The sequence below is a fragment of the Heteronotia binoei genome, chromosome 7 (genome assembly GCF_032191835.1).
Source record: "Heteronotia binoei isolate CCM8104 ecotype False Entrance Well chromosome 7, APGP_CSIRO_Hbin_v1, whole genome shotgun sequence".
In the NCBI taxonomy this organism is placed as follows: domain Eukaryota; kingdom Metazoa; phylum Chordata; class Lepidosauria; order Squamata; family Gekkonidae; genus Heteronotia; species Heteronotia binoei.
This window is the reverse complement of record NC_083229.1, coordinates 120,971,662-120,997,504: the sequence shown is the minus strand read 5'-3', so window position 1 is coordinate 120,997,504 and position 25,843 is coordinate 120,971,662. Positions and strand designations below refer to the sequence as shown.

Sequence of the window (25,843 nt, the reverse complement as noted above, 5' to 3'; positions counted from 1 at the left end):
ATGGGGCTACTTACTTTAAGATTACAACAGGTATATTCTGCTCAGGATGTGATCTGCTCTGCTCAGTATGATGGGGGAGGGGGAATTAGAGGGAACACTGCGCCCGGCTCAAATATTACAAAGCTTTCTTTAAAAAATAAAGTTGCCAAACTAATATTTTTAACTAAATGGAATAAAGAGGGAGGGAAAAAAAAGAATTGCAGTTATTCCTCCCACTCATGATAGATGTTGCATTCACTTTATGTAAAGGGACACTTGGAACAGTCAAGAACAGAAAGCTTGGTAGGATTTTTTTTCTTTTTTTGGTGGCAATTATGTCTACCTTTTTGTCATTGTTGCTGTTACAATGAATGCTAAGTAGCTCTGTGAACGCTTGACAAATTGTCATTTTTTTTTTTCATTTCAGAGATCTACAGAGACCTAAAGCAAAGAACGTTGAAGGAAAGGAAAACGAAGGAATGAGATTGGCTTCAGTACGGAAATCTAGTTTATGTTAAGGTGAAGAAAGAAACCATCCCTTGCTTTGCGCTGCCACGATGAGAACTTACCATTGCTTCTGGCTGCTTGTCTGGGTCGGTCATCCCCACCAAAGTTCCTCCACTCCACTCTCCGAAAGGACTAATGGCTTTCCAGACAATCCAAAGGTGTTGGATCTATCTAGAAGCAACAGGAAAGAGCTGAACCGTTCCAAAAGAAGCTGGATGTGGAACCAGTTCTTTCTCTTAGAGGAGTACACGGGAACTGATTATCAGTATGTTGGCAAGGTAGGATCCCCCTCCCCAAAAAATTACTTCTCATTCTGAAATAGCTTGCAATGCACAAGCCGAAATGGCATGACCATTCCATTACTCAGGCTGTCTCTTATTATGGTATTTTGATCAATAGCCCTTTCCAGTGAGACAAGTGCTGACTTCAATTCTGCAGCTGCACTAACAATGGGAGAAAGAAAGTAGTCTGACTTACATAACGACAGTAAAATATGCAATTGGATCTTTTCTTGGTCTTTAACCTGGGGTGGCCAAAGTTGCTTAACATAAAAGCCGCATAGAATAAGAGTCAGATGTTTGAGAGCTGCAAGATATGGACATCAGATAGTTGAGAGCTGGAAGGAAGGAAGGAAGGAAGGAAGGAAGGAAGGAAGGAAGGAAGGAAGGAAGGAAGGAAGGAAGGAAGGAAGGAAGGAAGGAAGGAAAAGAGATGGGGAGGGAGAAAGAAAGCAACTTTAAATGCATTTTTCAAGCCACTGGCTGCCTTGGATAGGAGAAGTGATTTAAAGAGACAAATGCCTTCTCCAAGCTGACCAACAGGATGATGGGGGCTTGAGAGCCACACAATATGTGTGAAAAAGCCACATGTGGCTCCCGAGCCACAGTTTAGCCACCCCTGCCTTTAACCAATGAAGTCATCCAGTGGCATTAAGAAGTTCTTTGGTGAAGCGGCTGCAAAGTAAAGTAACATTTATCTCTGGATGTCAATAGAGAGATATTTATTTACACCAGTTCAGGATCTGCTTCGGTGAAAATGTTTTATCTGAATATGTTTGGCACTCAGAGGATTTAATAGCAATACATTTCTATCTTTCTTTCTTTTCTGTTTTGATGCAATGAGTCAGCAAGTGTATTTCAAGTAGAAACTGCATTGCAAGTTGAATTGTGGAATTGCTTGCAAATCTAGAAAAAATGCTGGTATAGGCTTAGTCACTTTATGCCATAATTTACTACATACCTTGATGTGATCTGATGCTTGGTCTTCATGCCTTTTACATAGCCCCTGATTGTTAAGACATTCTTTACTGCATGTTTCTTGTGATTCCCTGAACAAAACAGTGCCAAGGGTGGAAATGAACTGTTAAACTGGTGTATCTAGAACAGCTTCCATTGATAGCCGAATTACCCAGAGAAAGAATTGCCTCCAAGAAGAGAATCTTAAGAAAAGTCTGATGCTGGTTCTGTGTTTTTTATGCCACAAATTACCAACGAATGTACATGGAAGCAGGCAGGTTATGCGCCTTATGCAGGCTAACAGATCCAGGTGAGAGCTGGTCTCCGGACCGTTGCCTGGAGCTTGAGTACCTGTCTTTGTTTCAGATTCTGGCTATGGATGTGTCTGGGAGAGCAGAAGAGGAAGGGGAACAGTATCATGATCAGCAGGGTGTGGGGTAGGAGGAGAAGATAGCTGGTGGGAGATAAATGGGCTAGGCGGGGGGGGGAGGGAACAGCAAACATCTGTGGGCTATTGTCTATTTTGGGGTTTTTTCCAGCCATGGTGATGCTGGGCTATAATCTTTTGCTTTTAAATGCCATGTTGGTTACTGGTAAAGGAGCAGCCATCTAGGACAGGGGTGTCAAACATGCGGCCCAGGGGCAAAATCAGGTCCCCGGAGTGTTCCTATCAGGCCCGTGAGCAGGTCTGCTTTAATCTCCCTCTTTCTTGCTTCCTTCTGCATAACAGCTTACTTTGCCAGGCTTGCTCAATCACACAGGAGGTACAGAGCAAAGCCTCTATTCTCTCCACTGGCTGAGGCTCCTCCCTTGGGGAGGAAGGAGAGCTTGCTTTGCCAGGCTCCCTCAATTACACAGCAGAGCTACTGAGCCAAGCCTCTTTTCCTTCCATTGGCTGAGGCTCGATCCCCTCCTCATCCCCTGGGGAGGGAGGAAAAGAGCCAGAGCTTCCTTTGCCCAGTTCCATCAATCACACAGGAAGGATACAAAATCTTTCATTCATTTTGTTTGTCTGTCTCCTTTATAAAGTTTATATCTCTGCTGTTCTGGCATAACATTTTATGACACACATGGCCTGGCCCTACAAGGTCTTATTTATGTCAGATCCGGCCCTCATGAGTTTGACACCCCTGATCTGGGAGGTATTTATTTTTTTAATTCATTTTTGTATCCTTCCTTTGTTCTCCATGGGGACTTAAAGAGGCTTGCGTCTGTTAAATTCTCTGATCATCATCTCATTTATTAAAGGTCCCTGGTCCACAAACTGCCCTCCTTGTTTCAGCAAGGGGAAGGACCTTCTCAGTAATGGCCCCCATCCTTTGCACGCAGAAAGAGATGTGTGCCTTGTGGGACCTCCCTAGGTTTTGCAAGTCAATCAAGGCTGCTCTTTTTTCAGGCAGCCTTTTGAGTAAATGTGATCCACCAGGCAGCTGGTTTGCTTCAACCGTGTTTTCACCATCGACGGATCCTATTCTGCTTGATAGTGGATAGATTTTAATGGGATAATCGTTTTATACATTCAAAAAAAAATTATTGTATGTTTTTCATTTTTTTTGTTGGGTGCGTTTTATATGCTGTTAGCTGCCCTGAGTCCTGTTCGAGGGAGCGTGATATAAATTTGATAGATAAATAAAATAAGTCTAGATAAAAGAGCCTGGCACGTATCACCCAGACCTGGCTGGGGAGGCAGGATGATTTAACCGTTCCCAATTGTTCCCTCAGAATACTCAATGATACTTCAGCATAGGTGGTGTTGCTGCCTTCAGCCATTGGAAGGCCTTGCGCTCCTTGCCTGGGAAGCTCAACCAGCAGGTGTTACTCTGAAATCTCCTCAGGTTTTTCTGTGAGACTTACTCCCAGGAAAGTGTTCCTTTTTTTTCCTTTTCTTTTTTCTTTTTCAGGGGATATCTTCATGCCACTCAGGTCTGTTCAGTGGGCTTATTAATATTAGTAATAATAACATTTAATGTATACCCTGCCCTCTCCGCCGAATAGGGTTGCCAATCCCCAGGTGGGGGCAGGGGATCCCCCGGTTTGGAGGCCCTCCCCCCGCTTCAGGGTCAACAGAAAGCGGGGGGAGGGGAGGGAAATGTCTGCTGGGAACTCTATTATTCCCTATGGAGATTTATTCCCATAGAAAATCATGGAGAATTGATCTGCGGGTATCTAGGACTCTGGGGGGGGCTGTGTTTTGGGGTAGAGGCACCAAATTTTCAGTGTAGCATCTAGTGCCACTCCTCAAAATAATTCCCAAGTTTCAAAAAGATTGGACCAGGGGGTCCAATTCTATGAGCCTCAAAAGAAGGTGCCCCTATCCTTCATTATTTCCTATGGAAGGAAGGAATTGAAAAGGTGTGCCGTCCCTTTAAATGTGAGGGCCAGAACTCCCTTTGGAGTTCAATTATGCTTGTCACAGGCTTGATCTTGGCTCCACCCCTAATGTCTCCTGGCTCCACCCCCAAAGTCCCCAGATATTTCTAGAATTGGACTTGGCAACCCTACCGCCGAAGCAGGCTCAGGGCAGCTCACAACATAATATAAAATACAAAGATCACATTATAAAAACAATAATCTACAGCATTATACAATTTCCTTACAATTCCCTTAAAACCATCTAATTAAAACCAACAATTTCATACGATCATCCTTGGTGCTACATTTTCAAAATTTCCGATCTTACTCATATACAGATTTTTCATGACGACGTTACAACAGAATCTGCATTAAGAAAAGGCCAGCTGAAAGAGGGTAGTCCTGCGGAACTGAGCAAGACTCTGCAGGGCCCGCAACTCCTCTGGTAATTGATTCCACCAGTGGGGAGCCGTGATTGAGAAGGCCCTTTCCCTTGTAGCTTTCAGTTTGGCCTCCTTCAGCCCGGGGATTATCAGTAGATTTTGTGAACCGGATCTCAGCACCCTCTGGGGTACATATGGGGAGAGACGGTCCCTAAGGTAGACAGGTCCTCGGTCATATACCTGGAAAGCAGGGCTTTTTTTGTAGCAGGAACTCCTTTGCATATTATGTAGCCAATGATGTAGCTCAGGGGTGGCCAAAGGTAGCTCTCCAGATGTTTTTTGCCTACAACTCCCATCAGCCCCATCTGGGGCACACCTGATGTAGCCAATCCCTGACGCAGCCAATCCTCCAAGAGCTTGCCGGGCTCTTCTTACAGGGCCTACTGAAACTCCAGGAGGACTGGCTGCATCAGGGGTGTGTGGCCTAATATGTGAAGGAGCTCCTGCTACAAAAAAAGCCCTTCTGGAAAGTATCCTAAAGATTGTTCTTCATATCTCTGCATTTGGATCAGGTTTATTACATTTTATACCTACATCTTCCCCAGCACAAGTTTTAGTTTCATGAACTATGAGGAGAATTCTACAGCTAAACCTAAAGAAGAGCAAGAGTCCAGTGGCACCTTAAAGATTAACAAAAAATTTTGGCGGAGTAAGAACGTTTGTGAGTCACGGCACACTTTTTCAGATACAGCTAGAATGTGAGTCAGTGGGTGATAACAGACGGGCAGTTGGGAGGCGTTCCAAAATGGGCCGGCTCAAAAAGAGCCATCCCGAAGCCTCCACATGCTCCCCAGCAAAGCGCCTGTATCCCATCTGCCAGGCAGACAGGCACCTCCAGACGCCGAGGCACCTCAGAAGCCGAACTCCTCTTTTTTCCCCCAACGGGTCAAGCGCTCATGCGCTCAAGCACTCTGGCTGGTTTCTTTTTTTTAAAAAGGCGGAAGCGGCTTGGGCGGCTTGGTGCTTTCACACAGTCAAATTGCCTTGCATACACCACTTCAAGAGGGCAAGGAGGCAACTGGCGGTCGGCTCAAAGATTTGCTACCACTTTGAAAGCGGTAGCTTTTTGAGTGGCTCCACTGAGCCTGGAGGACGGGGGGAGTACAGGACAGGGATGGGTGGCAGATGTTGCCATCTGGAGGGATTTTTGGGGTCGATTTCAGAGGCGTCTCTGAATCGACCCAAAGTGCCGGTCTGTAATCACCCAGTCTGTCCTTATATCTTGGAAAGTGGAGTGATTTCAGATGCTGAATGACCCAATAGCAGGCAAATGACAATAGCAGGTGTGATTGGATTAGGTGTGACATTCAGAGGGTAGAAGGTGTAGAGAAATCAGCATTAGTCATGAGACAGGAAACCTGGGTCTTGATTCAGTCCAGGAGGATGAATTGTCTTGAGCTTCGTAATAGTGAGAGAATTGCTGCAAACTTTAGGTTTTAGGCATCTGGAATCACTCTACTCTTCAATTATAAGGACAGATGGACTCACCTTCTGGCTGTATCTGAAGAAATGAGCAGTGACCCATGAAACCTCCTACTCTGCCACAGATGTTGTTAAAGGTGCTATGGGACTCTTGCTCTTTTCAGCTGCTATATACAGCCTACCATAGCTACCCATTTGATCTAAAAGCTGGAGAATGAGATTCCTGACTAAACTGTGAGGATATAGTTAAAAATAATAATAAAAGTGGCAGGCCATGAAGTTAATATTATTTTTCTGAGTGTGAATGGCACATTATGTTGCAAAGTATGGAAAGGACAGATGGTATATAAATGTCATTGAGTCCACAGCCTTGGGTGCTTCACAGCTGGCCTTCCATGTATTCAAGAGTGTCAGAACTCCTCTAATCCTTTTAGTTGAGCAATTAGCCATGGGGCATGAAAGACAAATGTGTGCATTAGTGGATATGGCTGAAGTGTTAGGAAGAGAGCGCAGTATGCAAATGTCTCATTGATCAACACAGTAAGTTTTAAATTAATAACAAAGGGAGGGAGCCAGCAAAGACAATGGATTTATATGTAATTTATACATAATCAGGGCTTTTTTTGTATCAGGAACTCCTTTGTATATTAGGCCACACCCTTCTTATGTAGCCAATCCTCCAGAGAGCTTACAGGGCTCTTTATACAGGGCCTACTGTAAACTCCAGGAGGACTGGCTACATCAGGAGTGTGTGGCCTAATATGCAAAGGAGTTCCTGCTACAAAAGAAAGCCCTTTGCATAATTAGGAATGAATTTATATGTAACCAGCAAATTGTATCCTATGATTAATTACAAATTACAGTGATTGATAGTATGCATACAGGTGAGAGTTTTCCATTAAATCCAGTTGAGTTAATCTGATTATCAACTGAGAAGTAGTGTGGATCAGAACATCCTTTGCTTATAAACAAACACTGTAGTGGTAACCCACCCACCATTCATCAAGGGGACTGAAGGGTATTCTCAAAACCAATGGTGTATACATAGCAGGGTTGGTCAGACCTGTTTAATGTAAGAGCCACATAGAATAAATGTCAAATGTATGAGATCCGCAAGACATGAACATCAGATGTTTGAGAGCCATAAGGAAGGGAGGGAGGAGAGGTGGAAAGAAAGCAACTTTAAATGCATTTTCCAAGCCACTGGCTGGCTTGGCTTGGAGAAGTGATTTAAAGAGAGAAATGCTCCTGATAAACACCAATGAGAGGCCTGCAGGATTTGATCTGCTGCATAAAGTATGGAAGATGGCTAATAGTATACAAATAGACTTTGGTAATTGTGCAGACCTGTTGTTTAAATGGGGCAAAATATTAGGACCTGAGTGCAATCGTAGTGCAACATGCCAAACTATTTTCCAACTCTCACAGGAATGTGAGCGTCATGGTTTCCGAGGAGATGTGACAGAGCTCTTTGAACTCTCTTCAGCTGAGATTGAGTGGACTGAAAGTTTAGATATTAGTATTTAGGGGGATTGCCCAGTCAGTCTACATACCCATTATATCAACTTGGTTCCATATTTTATATTATTATATGCATCCCGTGTGTAACTCTGCTGAACGATCGATCAATCAATCAATCAATAACCATCTGATTTATGGCTTGGTACCCTGTCCTAGACACGGTACTCCATGGTTGCAGGAGAGTGGTAAAACTTTTGACTCATTGTGCAGCCTACAGCGTAGCTCTCTGTGTGATCAGTTATCTACGTATAGTTATTGAATTTATACCCAGTTTGGTGTAGTGGTTAAGTGTGTGGACTCTTATCTGGGAGAACCGGGTTTGATTCCCCACTCCTCCACTTGCACCTGCTAGCATGGCCTTGGGTCAGCCATAGCTCTGGCAGAGGTTGTCCTTGAAAGGGCAGCTGCTGTGAGAGCCCTCTCCAGCCCCACCCACCTCACAGGGTGTTTGTTGTGGGGGAGGAAGGAAAAGGAGATTGTGAGCCGCTCTGAGACTCTTCAGAGTGGAGGGCAGGATATAAATCCAATATCTTCATCTACCTCACAGGGTGTCTGTTGTGGGGGAGGAAGGAAAAGGAGATTGTGAGCCGCTCTGAGACTCTTCGGAGTGGAGGGCGGGATATAAATCCAATATCTTCTTCATCTTCATCTTCTACCCAGTCTGATGGTCAAATAGATTCTCACAGAGCCACTGCTTAGGAATTATTAAGTAGCAATAGCTCATGAGATGATTTCCACTTCTAGCCACAGTGCTCTGGAAATAATATCCCAGGTATTAGCACTGGATATTTGGAGATTGTGATTTTTAAATTATATCTGTTGAGACATAGGCCTCAACCTCAGCTTCATGTGCAAAGTTGGAACAATAATATTTACTAGTTTGGGAAACTTCTAATCTGGTATTACTCAAGTATCTTCAAAGTTACTCTCTAGAGTGGTTGATGAGCATAATATAACATCTTATCCCAAAGGTATCTTTTCTTTTTGACTCAAAGTATGACATTTCATGAGGGTTGTTGAAGAAAAAAATATAAATTCTTTGATAAGGCTTAAAAATGGCATTTTCCAATGTTATGGTATACTTATGGCTGGGGGAGGGGGGCAGGGAGGTAAATGACATCTATCAAATTGACAGGGCAGTTAGAAGGCAGCGTAATGAGGAATCAAATCTCTTATTTTCTAGCATCAACCAATTTCATAATCATGCATGCTATTAAATGAGCCTTAACTGCTTTTAATTCTCACTATAATAAGAGTTTACTCACATCTTTTTGATTAAGTATTGGATTTTGCTTTGCCTTGTTAGTTGTGTTGGTCCATTTAAATTTGATTGTTTCACTGAATAACTTGAATACTCCTGGGGTATGTTTGTTTGGTATGAATACTTCCAGAACAGGCATTTCATAAACCCACTCAGAGTGCCTTTGCCTACAACAAACTTGTTTTAATTTACTTCATTTAAGCATCGCATTGCTCCCCCCAAAGTGACTTACAACATTATCCCCTTCTCCATTTTATCCTCACAACAACCAGACTTTTTTTGTAGAAAAAGCCTAGCAGGAACTCATTTACATATTAACCCACACACCCTGACACCACCATTGTTTTGCACAGGGCTTTTTTTGTAGAAAAAGCTGAGCACGAACTCATTTGCATATTAGACCACACCCACTGACACTTAGCCAGCTGGAACTGCGTTCCTGTGCATTCCTGCTAAAAAATAAAGCCCTGACAACGACCCTTTCAGTTAGCTTAGGCAAAGAGTGTGTGACTAGCCCAGGGTCACCCAGCAAGCTTCCATGGCAGAGCGGGGATGCAAACCTGGGTCTTCCAGATCCTAGTCCATCACTCTACCAACTGCTTACCTCTGAAGAAAAGCAGAACAAAATAATTCTGGGATACCCTCCCAAAATTTTCGCTAAATGTATGGGAAACGTTATGTTTTATTTACATAAAGTAAAGCAAGGCAATCAATAGGATATGTTTAATAAGCAATGTAACTGGAATAGGATTAAAATATGATGTAAGGAAAAATGCTGAACATGGAATTGCACCAATAGAAGCACAATTCCATTTTCCTGAGACAATATCTGAATGTAAACTTATTACCTTTATAACAAAAAAAAAACAACCACCCAGGTACGTTTTACATATGAGCCCCGTGGCGCAGAGTGGTAAAGCTGCAGTACTGCAGTCCAAGCTCTGCTCATAACCTGAGTTCGATCCCAGCGAAAGCTGGTTCAGGTAGCCGACTCCAGGTTGACTCAGCCTTCCATCCTTCCGAGGTCGGTAAAATTAGTACTCAGTTTGCTGGGGGGAAAGTGTAGATGACTGGGGAAGGCAATGGCAAACCACCTCGTAAAAAGTCTGCCATGAAAACGTGAAAGCAGCATCACCCCAGAGTCGAAAGCGTCTGGTGCTTGCACAGGGGACCTTTCCTTTACCTTTATGTTTTATATAATGCCAGAATCTTGGGGGTAGGGGTAGGCGTGAAACACAAAAGTTGTGGTTCCTTGGTTTGCCCAATTCGGTGGTTCATTTCATGTTTTATTTTTTTAATTTTCTGAAGGAATGGCTGTTTCGTTGCTTGATTTGGTTCAGGAAGGTGTAGAAAGGGCTCGGAGGGGACTACAAACACCAGCGCACCACAACGTGCCTGGAGTGATTATGTTGCCCGGAAGTGGTGTTATCATGCCAGGGATGCTTGCTGGGTGACATCATCACGCCATCGTGCATAGCATGAGTACCTGAACAATTCAGAACGAACCATGAATCGGCTGTCTCGATTCATGCTTCAGTTCATGCCCATCCCTGCTTGGGAGCCTTCCTAGACTGAAGCAGGTCATTCTACAAGGTGTGGGCCACTACAGAAAAGACCCTGCTCATATAAGCAAAGTTGTTGAGACAGGGCATAGGTGGAGAGGCAGTCTTGCAGATACAAGCATCCAAGACCATTAAGTATGTGTCAGATAGCACCTTGAATGGGCTTAGTAACTGATGGGTAACCAACGGAATGGCTGCAGAATGGGTATAACCTACATCCTCTGCTTAGCTCCTGATTAATTACCGAACTGCTGCATTCTGCACCAACCGAAGTCTCCAGGTTGCTTTGGAGAGGAGACCTATGTAATATCTGGCTCATTTTTTAATAAAATGGAGTGTGTGGACCTGAGCTTCTGTTTGTTGATTAGTGTTTAGCCTGCTTGACTTGACAGATGCCGTTCCAAAATGAACTTTTGTGCAAGAGGAATACTGGCATGCCCATCCTTCTGTAATCTAGTACAATGCAATCCACCCAGTTCTTCTTCTTTTGGGCTAATCCAGCTGGTTAATTGCTCTAATGGGTGAACCCCTCCCTCCTCATAAAGGAAGTGTTCCTTTTAAAAGACACATGGAAAAGAGGGGTCTCTTTACCTGTTCCAAAGGAATACATTAACCACTGAATCAAGAGGCTATATTGAGATGGCTGTTCTCTTCAATAACCAATATTCTAGGTGTGAAGAGAAAAAAACCTCGTATCCTAGCCAGAGTTTACTTACATTTATCTTTTAAGATTCTTATTTAAAATCAGTCTAATCATTCTTGAAACCAGTAAATATGAATGGGTCACGATGATACAAAATATGCTTGCATGCGTAAATGAAATCAGAAACAAAAATATGCACATGCCATCTGTTATCCTATATATTTTAAGATTAAAAGATTACATGCAATTTCTGAGGTTCTCACCAAAGCACTTTCAGTAAGATTAGTTCTTGGATGTGACTATATTATATAGATCCAATTATATGAAACTCATATGACCATACCAAACTCTTCCATCCAATTTGTCACTTCTTGTGGTGTGAGTGAGCTTAGAAAAACATTTCCCTTCGAAAGACATGTATCGAAATTGAACCATTAGATTAACTTGCCCAGAGATTTTCTGGGCAACTGTCCATCTGTTCAAAGTTACTTCTTGCCTAAGGGTAGGACACAGCTGAGAAAGTAAAACTTGTATATGTTTTGCAAATTTGAAAGCTAAGGCAAATTGTCAGGTAAGCTATTTGTTCAACCAATAAAGGTCTACAGCATTGCTTGCTGAGTGCCCCATGGCCACTGGCAGGGAATGGGAGGGGTAAGGTTGCCTGGTATGGGTTGAGAAACTCCTGGATATTTGGGGATGGAGCATGCAGAGGATAAGGACTTCAATTGGGTACACTGTCATAGAGTCCACCCTCCAGAGAAGAAGAAGAAGACCGTAGATTTATATCCCGCCCTTTTCTCTGAATCAAAGTCTCAGAGCGGCTTACAATCTCCTTTATCTTCTTCCCCCACAACAAATACCCTGTGAGGTAAGTGGGCTGAAGGAGCTCTCACATAAGCTGCCCTTTCAAGGATAACTCTGCGAGAGCTATGACTGACCCAAGGCCATTCCAGCAGCTGCAAGTTGGAAGAGTGGGGAATCAAACCCGGTTCTCCCAGATAAGAGTCCGCACACTGAGTTTCTGTCAGGCATAATACCACAGTGAATAGTTCTACAGCTGCACAGCAGATTCTGATATGACAGGATAAGGTTGTCGTAGCTTGCATCTGATTTTGCTATCTGAGAACTCTGGAAATTGAGATGATGCAGGAGACGCACATATTCCCTTGAGGGCATGGGGTCACGGAATTGATAATTTTGTATTACAAAGCAGAAGTGTGGTTGAACATATGAACATATGAAGCTGCCTTCTACTGAATCAGACCCTTGGTCCATCAAAGTCAGTATTGTCTACTCAGACTGGCAGCGGCTCTCCAGAGTCTCAAGCTGAGGTTTTTATTTGCCTGGACCCTTTTTAGTTGGAGATGCCAGGGACTGAACCTGGGACCTTCTGCTTACCAAGCAGATGCTCTACCACTGAGACACCATCCCTCCCCTAAGACATCCATATGCCTCAATGATTGCTTCCTTGCTCATGACTAGCAAGAAGGATGTGAGGTGAATCAGCAGGTGACCAAGTATGAGTAGCTCAGACACTGTAGCTACAGCATCTCTAAACCCTGCTTCACAAACGCCATCTCCACTAAATACGATATAACCTTTGCTTATTTTAAAACTATGATGCTGTCTTTGTACACCAATCTGTCCTGACAACCGTTTGCTCATGAGCATTTTGTGACACCTGTCGTCTTGCGAGAAAGAACCTAAATGATTTGATAATTTTTTAAAAATAAATAAATAAATAAACTGGAATTTTTTTTAAGTCCTGTGGTCTCCAGAACCCATGCTGGTCTTAGAAAGTATCTTGTCATTTTTTTTTAGACTTTCAAACTTGCTCAGTGTCAAGGTCTGACTGCTTGCCTTCCATAACAGAGATAAAGTAGGCCGGTGGTGGCAACCGCTAGTAAATAATCCATGCTCTGAGATGAAAACTCCAAACAGGCTCAGACTGTATGTTTACTCGTGAAAGTATTGCTTGGGAGGTTAAAGTGCAGGAAAGCTCCAGAAGGTGTACTTTTCAGAAGAAACTAGCATGGAAAAAAATCCTCTATATTGCCTACTCTCCAACTGTCTGAATTACCTAGGAAAGTCATAACTGTTTGCAGGTAATCCTGGGTTAAATACTATGATGGGAAGATTCTTGTTGATTCACCTTGTGCAAGAGACACAAGCATAGGCAGCTTCAAGAGGGGATTGGATATGCATATGGAGCAGAGGTCCATCAGTGGCTATTAGCCACAGCGTATTGTTGGAACTCTCTGTCTGGGGCAAGTGATGCTCTGTATTCTGGGTGCTTGGGGGGGCCACAGTGGGAGGGCTTCTAGCTCCACTGGTGGACCTCCTGATGGCACTTGTTTTTTTGGGCACTGTGTGACACACTCTGGATGGGCCATTGGCCTGATCCAACATGGCTTCTCATGTTCTTAAGAGAGTGCGGTATTTTTTTTCTTGGCCAGGAAGTCACAATCGACTTCTGAGCACCCCATAGGGCTTTCAAGGCAAGAGATTAACGCAGGTGGTGGGCCATTGCCTGCCTCCACATAGCATCTCTAGACTTCCTTGGTAATCTCCTATCTGGGCCTTATTTTGGGCAAGAGTGGAGCTCTGGAATCTCTAAATTTTATTGTGCTTTCTTTCCTACCCCCCTCCCACCCCAATATTTGCTTCTGTGCTCCGTTGTTCAAACCCCCTTGGGGAATTTTGCTGAACTCTAAGATTTGACACACTTTCTAATATTTTCCCCCATAAAAAAGGAGAAAATAACCAAAACAGACAAAGCAGACAGATGGAAATCTTCATCGTGCCACTGTGGCCACATAGGAGAAAATAATTTTAAAAGTCGGATGGGAGTAAGGTCTTATGTTGACTATTCTAATTCAAGAAGCATTTTAAGATAGATGCTGAGCTGACATGATTTAGTACACCTTCTAGAGATGTTAGGGGTATGTGGCATATGCAAATGTGTTAAGAACATAAGAGAAGCCATATTGGACCAGGTGAATGGCCCATCCAGTCCAACACTCTGTGTCACACAGTGGCCAAAAAACCCAAGTGCCATCAGGAGGTCCACCAGTGGGGCCAGGACACTAGAACCTCTCCCACTGTGCCCAGAATAGCACCCAGAATACAGAGCATCACTTGCCCCCGACAGAGTCCCAATGATAAGCTGTGGCTAATAGCCACTGATGGACCTCTGCTACATATGCTTGTCCATTCCCCTCCTGAAGCTGTCTATGCTTTTAGCCACCACCACCTCCTCTGGTGGTGAATTCCACATGTTAATCACCCTTTGGGTGAAGAAGGACTTCCTTTTATCAGTTCTAACCCGACTGCTCAGCAATTTCATTGAATGTCCACGAGTTCTCATATTTTGAGAAAGGGAGAAAAGGACTTCTTTCTCTACTTTCTCCATCCCATGCATAATCTTGTAAACCTCTATCATGTCACCCTGCAGTCGACGTTTCTCCAAGCTAAAGAGCCCCAAGCGTTTTAACCTTTCTTCATAGGGAAAGTGTTCCAACCCTTTAATCCTAGTTGCCCTTTTCTGCACTTTTTCCAGGGCTATAATGTCTTTTTTGAGGTGCAGTGACCAGAATTGTACACAGTACTCCAAATGAATGTTATGCAAGTGAGTTGTCATGCAAATAAGTTGTGCCGATAAACTCCAGCACCTCTTTTTCTACAAAATGATCTCTGCTCCCATCCAAATACTAACTGTGGCCATCCCTGTTTAGCTTTGGAGATCTGAAGAGATTTAAGCTATCCTGAGCTGTTGTTGTTTTTAATCAATTTTATTACCTCAAAGAAAGCATGCAAAAACAACAGCCAGGAGAAGTAAGAGACTTGTCAAATTTTTATCCCTAATAAAATCAGAAATATACAATAATTAGGACCAGGCATAATTAGAAAAAAAAATTAAGAGACAAACAGTAACGCAAGAAACAAGACAAGGAAAAAATAATCTTATTAATTCTAATTAATTTAAATTAGCAAACATAATAAACCGAATTATACACATAACTGGATGTTATCTCTTTTTTCATCTTAGTAATTAATAAGTAAAATCCTCAGAATGGCTTTTTATATGCATTTAATACCCTTTATTGAGACCTACAAAAATGACACAAAGAAATGCAGAAGTTTTCCATTCCTCCAGAACTCTTCATCAGGCTGGTTGTTTTTTGTTTTTTGTTTTTTTAAAGAGGTTGGAAGTATGTGGAAAAAATGAATGTTTTAGACATGGTTGCCAGGTCACAAAAGGGGGGGAGGGAATAAAGGGGGTGGAGCCTGACTCACCTGTGTAACATTGGCATGCTGACCTCAGTCTTAGTAAAAAGAAAAAACCTAGACTGATTCTGCAGTACAGTTTCTCCATCCCCGGGTTTCTACTTTCCCTGGCTCAAACAAACACGTAGATAAGGGACAGTAATACTGACAGGATGGCTGAAAATAGCAACTGAGATGTAATTTAGAAACATGCCCTTATAGGAACACAGCGGATGGGAGTTTTCTGAGGATCCCTGCTGGCTAGGAGGGATGTGTTGGGATGCTACTGACATCACCCCATTTTGGTGCTGTTTTTCCCCACTGATCTGCTGAGCGGCAGTGGGGAAGGCCTGCCGGAGGCAAGGCAATGAGGGCCCGGCAACCCTATTTGTATACCTATTTTCTTCTCTTGAAATATGATGCTTGTTGGAAGGCCATAAGGATGGGGAGAGGGGGATTCAGAACTGTGTTGGAAAGCTGAGGGGAGGGTGGAAAGGCAATTAATCAGCTTTTTGCTTAGTAAAATAGGGGATTCCTAAATTAAAAAGGTAAAGGTGGTCCCCTGTGCAAGCACCAGTCATTTCCGACTCTGGGGTGACTTTGCATCACATTGTTTTCACGGCAGACTTTTTACGCAGTGGTTTGCCATTGCCTTCCCCAGTCATCTACACTTTCCCCCCAGCAAGCTGGGTACTCATTTTACCAACCTCGGAAGGAGGGAAGGCTGAGTCAACCTGCAGCTGCCTACCTTGAACTCAGCTTCCGCCAGGATCGAACTCAGGTCGTGAGCAACGTTCCCTCTAAGCTGCAGAGTCTTGTGAGCAAAAATTCTACTTCGTGAGTTACTAGCATTAAAGTTGTGAGCTACTGCATAAATTATTAGGCTCTGGGGTCATCCTTCCTGAGCTAAGACAAAAATGTGTGAGTTGGAGGCTAAATATCTGTGAGCTAGCTCATGCTAACTCGGCTTAGAATGAGCTCAGGTTGTGAGCAGAGCTTGGACTGCAGTACTGCAGCTTACCACTCTGCTCCACGGGGCTCTCCTAAATTATACAGCTGCAAACCACTCCCTTCAATCTACAATCTTTATCAGCTAAGTAGATGTGTGTAGTTATTTTATGGAGAGCCAGTTTGGTGTAGTGGTTAAGTGTGTGGACTCCTATCTGGGAGAACCGGGTTTGATTCCCCACTCCTCCACTTGCACCTGCTGAGATGGCCTTGGGTCAGCCATAGCTCTGGCAGAGGTTGTCCTTGAAAGGGCAGCTGCTGTGAGAGCCCTCTCAGCCCCACCCACCTCACAGGGTGTCTGTTGTGGGGGGGGGAGATAAAGGAGATTGTGAGCCACTCTGAGACTCTTCGGAGTGAAGGGTGGGATATAAATCCAATATCTTCATCTACCTCACAGGGTGTCTGTTGCGGGGGAGGAAGGTAAAGGAGATTGTGAGCCACTCTGAGACTCTTCAGAGTGGAGGGCGGGATATAAATCCAATATCTTCTTCATCTTTGTTCCAAAGTACCTAAAGGACTGCCTGAACCCATATGTACCCATGTTCCAAAATAAATATGTACCCATGCTCCAAAATAATTTAAAGGCAGGGGGTTTTTTCCGGGGAAATGTGGTTGAACGGAGTTCTGGAGCCTCTTCATGGAAACAAAATTCTCCAAAAAAAAATGTTTAAAAGTTCATTAGGGGCACCTGTGTGTTTCTCCTTCATTTCCCTCTTGAGAGTTCCAGCACTTCTTTTTCCATTAAATCCCTGATCAAGGGGATTCTGTTATGGGAACTCACACAATCCATCTTTGGTGGGACACATAACAGCGTTCTTTGCAGCAGCCTCTGAATTTTGGAATGCTTTTCCCCACAAGCTTTGTTTTAAAGTCCTGTTGGCAGGTCTTACAACCTCAATTAAGGCTGCAGCCCTGAAGGACAGAGTGTGGGGAGGCAGAGCATTACTGTCATTTCTTTACCCAGAAATGACATCACTCCTCCTGCACTCTCTAGGAATTCTCCAAATATCTATGGTGAAGACCATAGAGATTGTGGACATTCCTACAGCATTGTGGACAATGCAGCCAGAAGTGATGTCTCCACATCTGTGATATCATCCATCTACCAGTTTCTGAGACAGCTGGTGAGGGCGGGAGGTTGCCCAACATGTCAGATAACTTGGTAAGCGTAGCCTCAATTAATAACATATTTATTCCAGGTGGTCACCAAGCAAGAATTTTGTCCCTAGTTTATAGGTCTGTTTAATTGCTCTGTTCTTATTACAGAGAGCGTTTTCGCACTTACCTTAAGCCGGAGCGACGTCCCTCTTCACCGCGCAGCGTCTGCACGGTTTTCTCACTAATTGCTTCGCAGCACCTGAAAGAGTGGCAAAGTCCCGCGGCTTTTGCGTCGCAAATGTAAACCGCCAAAAAACAGTTTACATTTGCGACGCAAAAGCCGCGGGACTTTGCGGCTCTTCCAGGTGCTGCGTTGCAATTAGTGCAAAAACCGTGCAGACGCTGCTCGGTGAAGAGGGACGTCGCTCCGGCTAAAGGTAAGTGCGAAAACGCCCTGTGATTTTATTATTGTGATCAGCTTTGGGCATGTTTAACATGGAAAAGCCACATTAAAATGATGGTGTTAATAATAACGATAAAAGTGGCTGAGGCATTATCAGGGCTTTTTTTGTAGCAGGAGCTCCTTTGCATATTAGGCCGCACACCCCTGATATAGCCAATCCTCCAAGAGCTTACAGGGCTCTTAGTCCAGGGCCTACTGTCAGCTCCAGGAGGATTGGCTGCATCGGGGGGTGTTGCGGCCTAATATGCAAAGGAGTTCCTGCTACAAAAAAGCCTTGTGTAAATATACTTATGTATATTTATTCATTCGTGCTCCACCATTCTCCCCAAGAAGGACCCAAAGAGCCTTACATCGTGTTGTTCTCCTCCACTTTATCCTCACAACAGATCATTGTGAAAAATATATACTTTCACCCTCACAATGTGCTAGGAGGCCTTGAGATAACCCGTTAATGGAGAATCTTGTCTCAGCAAAGGAGATTGGCTACACGACCTTATTCCTTCCACTTTTACAGTTCTGTGGTTCTGTAGCTTCTTGAATGATGGATGTGATGAGTGGTATTGAGGGGAAAAAGGGCTACAGTATTAATGAGATAAACTTTGTATGCCTCACTAACTTGGCTTTATAACTTGCGCTTTCAATATCGGCGCAGAAGCAGCCGCTCTGTAGCTTCGGAAGAAACCAATTGTGCATCTTTATTCCTGCAGCCCCTTTCCAAAATGCTTCTGGGAGTTACAAGGGCACCAGCCTACTATTGAACGCTCCCAAGAGGAAAATCTTGTTTCGGCAACTGTTGCCCTAAGTTATTTTAGAAAGGCTGTTGATGCAAGGATAAAATGGAGATGGGGAAACTGTTGTAAGCCTAAAGTGTTTTAAGCTAACGAGGTCTGAACTCACTGGCTGCTTTCAGATGGCTAATTTGGGCTGCCACAGGAATGACCCAGGCCCAGACCAAAAAGGCATCGTCAAACACACACATCTGGATCCCATCCTGCCCCTGCCCTTATTTATTTATTTACTTATTTATTTCTGTGAATTTATATCCCGCCCTTTCCCATAATGGGCTCAGGGCGGATTCCAACATGTCAAACAACTAAAACCAACAATTACACTACAACAGTCAATAAACAAACAGTAAAACAGTCGAACAGTTAGAACATATTAAGAAGTTAAAACAGTTAAGCCAGTAGCTTGGATTTAACTTAAGGCAGCGTGGATAGTGTGGACGCTTAAATTCACAGCTTAGGTGTCCAAAAGATGTTAACTATATTGTCCCCGTTTTTCCTCCAGTCCAGATGGTAGTCAGCATTGGGAGGCCAGTTAGATGGTGTAGCACAGGGGTCCTCAACCTTTTTAAATAGGGGGCCAGTTCACTGTCCCTCAGACTGTTGGAGGGCCGGACTGCCGTTACTGTACAAGGCCGTGGGCCGTCAGTTCTCCGTCTTCTGCATCTCTCTCCCTTCCCCACACCACACACCCTGGCCTGGGAACTCACCTCACCTCGGTATCACCTCACACTCTGTCTCCGCCGCCTCAGCCCAGTGCCGGAAGTGTGCGTTGCTAACGCGAGTTTAGGTCGAACGTCACTTCCGGTCTGATTTTGCCATAACCCGGCGGGCCGCATAAACGTCCTCAGCGGGCCGCATCTGGCCCGCGGGCCGTAGGTTGAGGACCCCTGGTGTAGCAAGATAAGGACGCCGGCCCACCTCAGTCAAAGGCCTGGCGGAACAGCTCCATCTTACAGGCCTTACCTTGTTCCCTGTTGTCACTGTGCCACTCCAAAAAGCTACCACGTTGGAAGTGGTAGCAAAGCACTGAAGTGCTTCTGGGGCACTTTTCCTGGCCATCTGAATGGCCAGGGAGCGCCAGGAAAGGGCGTTCAGGAACTCAAGCAGTGTGACCGCTCCTCTGGGGCACATGCAACCTGTCCCTGTTCTGGTAGCGGGCCGGTGCGCCATCTGACCATCCTGGAGCGCTTTACTTTATTCCAGCTTGATTGATCGTCCAGCAGAGTTACACACAGGAAGCGTATAATAATACAAAATATGGAACCCAGTTGAGCTACAATGGGTATGCAGACCTATTGGGCAGTCCCCCTAAATAATAATATTTAAATTTTCAGTCCACTCAATCTCAGCTGGGGAGAGTTCAAAGAGCTCTGTCGCATCGCTGGAAAGCACAATGCTCGCATTCCCGTGGCAGTTGGAAAATAGTTTGGTGGTCTGCACCACAATTGCATTCGGGTCCTAATATTTTACCCCATTTAAGGAACAGGTCTGCAGTTACCAAATCCTAATTGTATTCTATTGGCCATCTTCCATACTTTATGTAGCAAGCCAAATCCTGCAGGCTTCTCATTGGTGTTTATCAAGTTATAGATACCGGGTGGAATTGGTTTCATCCACGTTCGCTATTCATTCCCTAGATCAAAACTGCAGGATTTGTGAAGCTCTTATTTCGGGTGTTGGGATCTTTGTCTGGATAGGCTCGCACCAGCCATGTCTTTGTGGACATGTTTTCAGTGATCTGGTTGGCCCTTGTGTGAGACAGGATATTTGACTAGACAGATTATTGGTCTGATCCAGCAGGGCTTTTCTTATGTTCTTAAGCCGCTTTGAGCCACTATCAGGGAGAAAATCAAGGTATAAACAAATGCATTTCAGACTGCAGGTGTGCCCCAATGTAGGAAGTAAGAGGGATATGCCCTTCAGGCCTGCGCAGAGGAATTTTTTAGGTGAAGCGCAGTGTGCGCGGTACTGGCTCCACCCTTTCACCTGGGGGTCATCTGCCATGGCCCAGTAAGCCGGGACGCCGGCAGCGAGTCCTCCAGGTGGTAGGTGTTACATTAACGAGCTCTATCTGCCCGGGTTTGATGTTAGAGTTTTCCTTCTCTTAGGCTGGCGAGGTTGGTGGGCCCAGCCTGCCCATCCGGTTATACCGCCGGACAATTCGGTCGCACCATGACGTAGCAAACTCTGTGAAAAACGGGGGGGACCAGCGAGAAGGTGTTGCTACGGATGCAGTAATGCAGGAGAGGCCATTGCAGTGACCATCTGCCAGGCATAGCCAGACAGTGACCACGCGGCGTTCACTACACGGGAGAGGAGAGGCTATGTATTGCGCATACACGTTCCCTGGGGGGGGGTAGGATACCCAGAGGGAGCCCACCCACCCCCGCACCCCCCCAGGAAGTAAGAGAGATAATATATGCAAAACAGGTCCTTTCAGATGAGTAAAGCACACTGTCTGTAGACTGCTGGGCTCATTCACAAGAACACAAGTTTATATCCCAGAGTTGATGGATCCAATATAAGGGACTTTATAACTTATAAATGCCACTACCTAGATGTATTATCTTATCCAGGTCATTCCTGGGTAAATCAAATGTGGCTGTAAAACAAAACTGACAGCTGAAACTGATGAGCAAAGTCACATACCTCAGGTAAAGAACATGGCCCAGTAAGCTGGCCCCAACTCAGCTTACTCCAAGTGTAAAGCAAATACTGTTTCCATGAACGATTCCCCCTGGTTGAAATTTATTTTAGAGACAATATTTTAGAGCCTGTGCACATTGTTAGACGCTGTAATAAACTTGGATTCAAGCATATGAAGGACACACCAAGGTAAAAGTAAATGTGAATAGGTTATTGCCAAACAAACACAGTAAGTTTGCCTAGCTTCCCAGAATGCTATCTAGGCCCTTCAGCCCAAAGCAGACTCAGAAGTGATGTCAGTGTATCACTGGGGGATGTCAGGGACATTTGCATTTTGTCAAAACTCCAAAGAATTTTGTGTGGGCAGTTCTTCCAGTATGCACAGTAAGTAACATCAGTGGATTACCAGCAGGGCCGGACCTCCCACTAGGTAATTTTGGTGATCGTCTATGGCACCGCCGGTCCAGGGGTGCAGAATTGGACCCCCAGACTGGTGGGGCTTTCTTCCTGTTTTTGCACCCCAGGTTGCAAAAGCAGGGAAAAGATCCCCCCCCCAAGCCGTTCAGAGTCTTCAAGAGGCACTGGCAGGCAGGGTAACCCCTTCTCTGGGGTCGGGCCACAGCGGCAGCCCAATCTCTCCATTTGTTCATTTATCTATTTATCTTATACGTTACATAGCAGCTATAGCACCAAAGAAGTTAATTTTATATATTATGGTTTTAATAATTTGTTAAATGTTTAATAATTTGTAACATGTTTGTTGATGTTTCATTCTAATACTATTTTATGATAGATTGTTGTGTTTTATAATGTTAATTTGCTGTTGGCCGCCTTGAACCTGTTCACAGGGAGGACGGGATACAAATAGAATGAATGAATGAATGAATGAATGAATGAATGAATGAATGAATGAATGAATGAATGAATGAATGAATGAATTCTATCCTATGGGCCCATAGGATAGTATTGTTTATCAGGGTTTTTTTGGGAGGGGCACAAGTAGTTAGCTTTGCTGAGGTTGCCAAACAGTCTAGCTCTGACTACCAGCAAGGACCTGCCCATTGTAAGCCCCACCTCATCCCCTGTCAGCTGTTGAGGGGTCCTGGAAACAATATGCACAAATCAGTAAAGGAAAGGACTCCTGGTTCTAACCAAAACACTTTCCCCTGGATTGTCAATGTTATGCCGTATTACGAGATGTATGAGCATTGTGCTTGTTGCTCTGCGCTCCTATAGAAATGTTAACCTTTGTCTATTTGCTTTTTAAATTAGAACTCTTAAGTGAGATAAATCTGTGTTCTTTGTGGAAGTTATTAGCCCAAATGACATGACATTAAGCCTTGTGGAGGTTATTAGCTTAAGTGGCAAGGGAGAAAATAAGCCTTTGCAGCTAGGTCTACTTGAGGAGAAAGAAGAACTGTACCTGTCTGAAATTATTTATGCTTGTTGCCTTTATTGAAACTGTTACACTTCTAAGTAAAACTCTGTGTTTAATAGGAAACTGTTTTAGAGTAAAGGATTCTCTTTTACCCCAAGGCCACAACCATGAACTGGCCCTTCCGTTATTCTACCAGATGTAACACAGCCACCCTGTTCTTTGGGCCCAACTAAGAATTCTATGGCAGGAGTTTTTTGTAGTGGTGAAAATAAGTAGGAAACACTAAGAGAAACAAGGAGGTGGTGTAATGTGCATCATCTCAGAACTCTACACAGAGGTCCCTCTACAGGTGTTACCTAGAAGGGGTCTCAGAAAAAGAGCAAAAATCTTATACAACTTTTCTCAGATGGATTCGTTTGCGTAAGAATTCATCACCATTCTCTCTGTTTTTATGTTGTTCTCATTCTTCCAGCTGGTTAGAGCCCTCTTATATCACTGGAGGAAACATTTTTATGGCTTGTTTTCGTAACAGTGATCCTTGTCACTCTTTCTTATGGTCTTCTAATTTTGTGTGTGTGTGTGAGGTCTCTAGAGAGACAGCATCCACATTTTCTGGAAAAAAAAAACCATTAATGAAATTATTTGAACGTTAGTGAGTAGCTCTCCCAAAGGTACCTGACTACTGGGTACCTGGGACTTCAAATGTGTTAGATTACTGTCCCTAATAACTTGGTACATACAGGAGTACATAGTAAGATGGTAATGATCAGGGCTTTTATTTCTGGGGAAATGCAGCAAAACAGAGCTCATTTCTCTTTCATTTCCCTCTTGAGAGTTCTGGCACCTCTTTTTCCAGGGAAGAAAAGAAAAAAAAGCCCTGGGTGATAATTGCATCCAGGGGTGGGATTCTAGCAGGAGCTCCTTTGCATATTAGGCCACACACACCCATGTAGCCAATCCTCCAAGAGCTTACAAAAAAGAGCCTTGTAAGCTCTTGGAGGATTGGCTACATAAGGGGGTGTGGCCTAATATGCAAAGGAGCTCCTGCTAGAATTCCTCCCCCAATTGCATCCTTTCATCACATTCCAGCATGATAAATGAGGTGAACCCAGTGTCGGGCTGTACAAATGCAGAGAAACATGGACTTAATTCTTTATGCCTCACAATAAGTTCTAAGTAAGCAGGATCCAGTCAGGAAGTGTGCTGGTGCAGAGGCAAAACTGCTCCCCCACCCAGGGGTTGCCAGGGCCATCTGGCCTAGTGATCTCTCTGAAAACACACTTTGTCTCCCATATAAATGAGTTGTTACAATGACAAACCACTCTGTAAAAAGTCTGCCATAAAAACGTCATGATGCAACATCACCCCAGAGTCGGAAAATGACTGGTGCTTGCACAGGGGTCTGCCTTTACCTTTTTACGATATACTTCTGTGAGGAAATTTATTTATTTAAATGCACCCTGCTTTTCCCATGTGGCTCAAGATGACATGAAGTCTCAGACAGCCAAGATCAGTCCCCCCTGGAGTGAATGGCAGCCATGGAAGGTAGGCTGCATGGCGTTATACCCCATTGATGTCCCTCACCTCCCTAGCCCCACCCTCCACAGGTTCCACCCCCAAAATCTCCAGGTATTGCCCAACCCACACCCTAGGCCCATGTCACTTACTGAGTGACCCCATTCTATGCAGGGTGAGTCACTGTAAAGAAGGAAGGGGTGTGTATGAGTAGGTAAAAGTAAAAAAGGTAGTCCCCTGTGCAAGCATCAGTCGTTTCCAACTCTGGGGTGACATCGCATCACAACATTTTCACGGCAGACTTTTTTACAGGGTGGTTTGCCATTGCCTTCCCTAGTCAGCTACACTTTCCGTTCCAGCAAGCTGGGTACTCATTTTACCAACCTCGGAAGGATGGAAGGTTGAGTCAGCCTTGAGCCGGCTACCTGAACCCAGCTTCTGCTAGGATCGAACTCAGGTTGTGAGCAGAGTTTGGACTGCAGTACTGCAGCTTACCACTCTGCGTCACGGGGCTCCATGTGTGGGTAGGTACCAAGCAGAAAAGTAAAGATTGAACCAGAAACTGCTATCGAACCCTGAGTTAGAGAACATGGTATTAATCAGGGCTTTTTTTGTTTGGGGCTTTTTAAGGCCAGCAGGAACTCATTTGCATATTAAGCCACACCCCTGACATCACCATTGTTTTGCATTGGGCTTTATTGTAGAAAAAGCCCATCATGAACTCATTTGCACATTAGGCCACACCCCCTGACACCAAGCCTCCCGGAACTGTGTTCCTGTATGTTCCTGCTCAAAAAAAGCCCTGTTACTAATTATCAACTTAATTAATGAGAAGGATCCTCACATCTATCATTAGACTAAGACGTATGTTAAAAGCAGTAATCTCTAGAGATTGCCAATGGTTGGTCCTTTCTTCTAATCCCCCTTCCTTCTTTCCATAAACCTCCTTTCTGATTCTTGAGATACTTTTAAAAGTATCTTTCCTTAGTGTTTCCTACTTATTTTATATAATTTTTTTTGCTTTGAGTGGGTTGCTTTTCCGGCAGCAAGGGGCGAAAGCAGGAGTACACAGAAGTTCTTTTATTTATATCACTAATATTCTGTGGTTCCGTGCCATAACTCCCATAACCTTCCTCTGTTCCCTTTATTGAGCATATATACTCATTTGACTTCTTCTGTCCTCACTCCCCCAGATCTCAGGCAGTGATGGCAATTCACTGTATTGTCAGTTCATCTCAACAGGGCAGAAGCAATTTCTGAAATGACAGGCAGCTGAAATGTTAGCAATTATTGGGAGGGAATTCTTCCAAAACAAAGAAAACACCTGAACGTTGATGCTGTTCTGGTGCTGGTAAGAAAAAGGAAAAAAAGCCAGATATATTGTCCAGAAAGAGACAGGAGATATAGCGATACGAATTGCAGGATGCATGAAGTTCAGTTCATCAAATTAGATAGATGCTTTCTCACCTTCAGCCTGCCTCTTTGGAGCCTCCTAGACAACCTAAGGGTGTTCATTAAACCAAGGATGTGTTTGGATGCAAGCTACTTGTTCCACCATCTTTCTGTATTGTGAGAGGTCTAAAGTCCCTGAGAAGCGTAATCAGCATTGGCAGTATTCTGAAAATAAAAACCTTGTACAGTCCAAAATTCTTTTTTTATATATAAGTTTTTTAGATTTTTCTGCAAACCAAGGGGGTCCCCCAAGTTTGTAAAACTATCTGCTTATAGCCAGAGTGGCTCAGGCTTTTGGATTTAG

The 25,843-nt window shown here is 44.1% G+C and overlaps 1 protein-coding gene across 2 annotated transcripts in view; it reads left to right on the top strand.

Annotated features, from left to right (window-relative positions):
* Positions 1–444: 444 nt before the first annotated feature.
* The window catches only part of CDH6 (cadherin 6), a 126,197-nt gene continuing 100,798 nt past the window's right edge, over positions 445–25,843 (top strand). For both annotated transcript variants that reach the window (XM_060244292.1, XM_060244293.1), the window contains exon 1: positions 445–764. In XM_060244292.1, the coding sequence (XP_060100275.1) occupies positions 537–764 (228 nt within the window). In that variant the 5' untranslated portion in view covers positions 445–536. The remainder of the gene's footprint in view (positions 765–25,843) is intronic.